The sequence below is a fragment of the Rhinichthys klamathensis genome, unplaced genomic scaffold (assembly GCF_029890125.1).
Source record: "Rhinichthys klamathensis goyatoka isolate OS25496 unplaced genomic scaffold, OSU_Roscu_1.1 h1tg000769l_1, whole genome shotgun sequence".
NCBI lineage: Eukaryota > Metazoa > Chordata > Actinopteri > Cypriniformes > Leuciscidae > Rhinichthys > Rhinichthys klamathensis.
Genome location: NW_026607169.1, coordinates 192,501 through 196,566, shown reverse-complemented (window position 1 = coordinate 196,566; position 4,066 = coordinate 192,501). Strand labels below are relative to the sequence as shown.

Here is a 4,066-nt window from a genome sequence, read left to right as displayed (position 1 = left end):
CCAGCAGGCGGTCCTTTAGTCTCTAGTAAACCCTGCTTCTGTACACATAAATAATAAACGACACGTGGTCCATGTCCTCAGTGTCATGCACACGTCAGTTCAGCTCTTCATTCATCCATTCATTCAGTGTTTCAGTTCATGTCGTGTTTATCGTATGTCAGAACAGACGAGGGAAAACGCCCTAAAAACAATTCGACAAGCAAATAAATTGAACGAAACAGCCCGTGTCGTTCATTGGCTCTTCCTTGTGTTTGCCGTGGTCTAGGCGTCCCGCCGTCAGTGACATCATTATTCTTTACATCCAGAGAGTGTGTGTGTGCGTGCGTGTGTCAGTTTCCTTGTTTGGTTTACAGATGAGGACAGAAACGTGAGTAGAGGAGCCGAGATGGAGACGCTCCGGCTCAGAGATGTGAGGAGGTGGAGAAGCACAGCTTCAGCGTGTACGGGTTCGAACCATCTGAAAATCAACAAAACCACAGATTACTGACACAGTTAAAGCATCAAGAGAAACGTCATGCTTAATCTCAGATCCTCAATCTACTCCACACACGATCAAACTGTGAACTGTGGTTTTTAGGCTCTACTAGAACTTGAATGTTGATTATTTTCCTCATATTCTCCATTGTTGCGGCTCCTTTCTTCCCAGTCTGTTAGTAACGCTCTGTTTACTTCCTGTCTCTATGAAGCCCCTCCTTCTGAAAAGCACACTGTGCTCTGATTGGTCGGCTGGATCAGTGTGTTGTGATTGGTCGGGCGCTTCGAGTGTGTTTGGGAAATGTCCAATAACCGCCAGTTTAACACACTACTGACTAACTCAACCAGGCCCCGCCCCTTTATTCTGCGTATGAATTATTATAATGAGGAATATTGTGACGTGTTCGTTCCCGGAAGAAATGTAAAATGTTCAAATATATTTAATAGGAGACCGAGATCTATCAGTGACCGTTAGATTCCCACATATACGAATGGGACACTTTATCATGTTTTCTGGACGAATGTTTTATTTTTTGTTTTTTTTTAAATGCCGCAGTGAAGTTGTGGCAACCATCACCCAATGAGTTATTTTGCTGATGCCATAATTAATTAAAAAAAATTATCTTTATATTAAGTAAATATATACAACACTAAATATCTGTATTTCTGGGTTCCCAGTCTTTTTTATTATTTTTTTATTTTTTTCTTATGCTAATATTCAGCCATGGACTTGAATTATGTGCCATAACACATATGAAGTGTTGACGTGAGTTGATTTCTGACTCTGATCACGCTGAGTGACCGAACAGAGGCTGATGGGTAAACAGAGAGAGTGTTTGCTTACTGGGTATCCGGATCTGATAGTGATTGAGAACCGTCAGAACCTCCACGGCGTGAGTTTTACTGTCGAACTCCAGCAAGCCAGAGATGGTCTTTGAACTGGCTGTGGATTCAAACGGCACAGTTTCAAAGCAGCTTCACCGTAATAAAAAACAATAACTACATTAATGTTGCAAAATTCATCAATGGACCCGTTTCACAGCCAATTATTAACGTCGTAAAACCAGCTAACAAAAATATCTCCTAAGAGGTTATGACAACATTATTTCGGAATGTTCAAAACGTTCAAAGTTTAAAAACGTGAACATTCCATGACATCATCTTGCGTTCAGATGTTACATTCAAAAGTAACATTCCAAAAATGTGAGTAAAATGATCAAATGGAATGTTGCCTTAAGGTTCGTATAACCAAGAAAAAACGTTTCAAAATCTGGACATTTATGAAACAGTGTCAATGGTCAATGAAAACTCAAACATTAATCATAAATCAATGGTTAATGAAAACTCAAACATTAATCATAAATCAATGGTTAATGAAAACTCAAACATTAATCATAAATCAATGGTTAATGAAAACTCAAACATTAATCATAAATCAATGGTTAATGAAAACTCAAACATTAATCATAAATCAATGGTTAATGAAAACTCAAACATTAATCATAAATCAATGGTTAATGAAAACTCAAACATTAATCATAAATCAATGGTTAATGAAAACTCAAACATTAATCATAAATCAATGGTTAATGAAAACTCAAACATTAATCATAAATCAATGGTTAATGAAAACTCAAGACTCACGTTTGGCGTCAAACACTTTGTATTTGATGAATCCTGGGACGTCGTGTTCTGTGCATAACTGCAAAACAACAGAAGAAAATCAGTGTGTTACAGTAGAACAGACACTGGCGAAGCTTCGAATGCTAGTTATGAATACTGTAATCTTACCCTAACAGGAAAAACTAAAAAACAATGTTTACTTTATTTTATACCACTGTTACAAATGAGGATGTCCTTTTTTCTGTCAGATTTAACTCACTTCTGGGGACAATTTGTCTGCAAAATTGGGTAAAATCACCTGAAACTTTCAGATAATGAATCAGTGTTAATTTTGTCAGCAAATTTTGATTTAGTTTTAGTCTTAGTCTTTTGACTAAAATGCCATTTAGTTTTAGTCATATTTTAGTCATCTGAATTGTTTTAGTTTTAGTCTAGTTTTAGTCGACGAAATACAATAACATTTTAGTCGACTAAATCTACAGTAGATTTAGTCGACTAAAATATAATGGGTTTAGTTCAATTGTAATGCGTTAATTTAGAATTTCTCTAAAATTTCCAAACCCATATACTCCCGGAGAAAACATCTATTAACCTGTTAATATGAATGATTTTTAAGTTTGAACATGCAATACAGATACAGATTTAACTGCTGTTACTTAAAAAATATCTTAAAATGAAATAAAACCACTTTTCCTAAAGTACAACACAGTCTTCTTTACAATGAATGATATATTCATTCCTTATAACTACTTACACATCATTCTTTATTCTTTCAAGCAGACATATTTATTTGTATGAATTAAATATAATTAATCCTTATTAAAGCTATTAACAAACAGTGAATGCTTTTCTCTTTTTCTTTTGTTGCTTGATCAAAATTAAGGACACGGACTGCATTAGATTTATTGCCACTGTCACTTTAAGACGTCGGATCATGTCCAATGACATGCGGATACAATTGCACTGATGCACATCCGACACACTCACAGTTTAAGACATAACCAGCATAGTTTACATGAATACTCTCCAAAAAGGACATTTAGACATACTGTTGTGTATTTCTCCATTCAGACACGAAAGAGAGCTCAATCCAGTACTCGCGCGCTGTAGGTGTATTGTGCATGACTGCACGCTTCGGGTTAGGTGTGTGCGCACAGAAAACCGCACCGAATAGAGCTCTTTTTTGCATCGTCACTCTTATTCAGAGATCTATATGTCTGCTCTACTCATTCTCCCAGACGTTCACATTTTTTAACGTTTTATGACCGCGGGGTAGATCACGTTACAGTAGCCTACAAATGTGCGCATCTGCCACACACGCAGGACATCAGTTCTGACGGATCGCTTCCCAAATCGTCACTATCTAACATTTTCGTCTAGTTTTTATTCGTTAACGAAAATGTCAATAGATTTTCGTCATAGTCTTTGTCATTCAAAACTAGGTTTTATTTAGTTATCGTCTCGTTTTCGTCTGTGAAAAAATGTCGTTGACGAATAATTTTCGTCGTTATTTTCGTCAACGAAATTAACACTGTAATGAATTAATATAGAAACTGATGAAGTCATGGTTGTTTACGCTCTGATTAATTCATTTCTGCCACATAAGAAAAAAATTAATTCTTGCTTTGGTTAATCATACTTATGAGATTAAAGGTCGAAATTATGACTTAAATAGTTTAAAATTGACATATTAACTAGAAATAAAAAAATTAAATTTCTTAAAAAGTCATAATTAAAGGGGTGGTATAATGCCCCTTTTTACAAGATGTGAAATAAGTCTCTGATGTCCCCAGAGTGTGTGTGGAGTTTCAGCTCAAAATACCCCACAGATATTTTTTACAGCATGTTCAAATTGTCACTTTTTGACGGTCAGTAAAAACGTGTTGTTTCGTGTGTGTCCCTTTAAATGCAAATGAGCTGCTGCTCCCGGCACAGAGGGCGGAGCTTCAAGAGCTTGTGTGTGTGTGAC

The 4,066-nt window shown here is 36.1% G+C and overlaps 1 protein-coding gene across 1 annotated transcript in view; it reads right to left on the bottom strand.

The window, feature by feature from the left end:
* Positions 1-350: 350 nt before the first annotated feature.
* LOC130077703 (heterogeneous nuclear ribonucleoprotein L-like) overlaps positions 351-4,066 on the bottom strand; it is a 52,876-nt gene continuing 49,160 nt past the window's right edge. The window contains exons 11-13 of the mRNA XM_056243019.1: positions 2,119-2,176; positions 1,319-1,417; positions 351-457 (exon numbers count right to left, since the gene is read on the bottom strand). Of these exons, the coding sequence (XP_056098994.1) occupies positions 402-457; positions 1,319-1,417; positions 2,119-2,176 (213 nt within the window). The 3' untranslated portion in view covers positions 351-401. The remainder of the gene's footprint in view (positions 458-1,318; positions 1,418-2,118; positions 2,177-4,066) is intronic.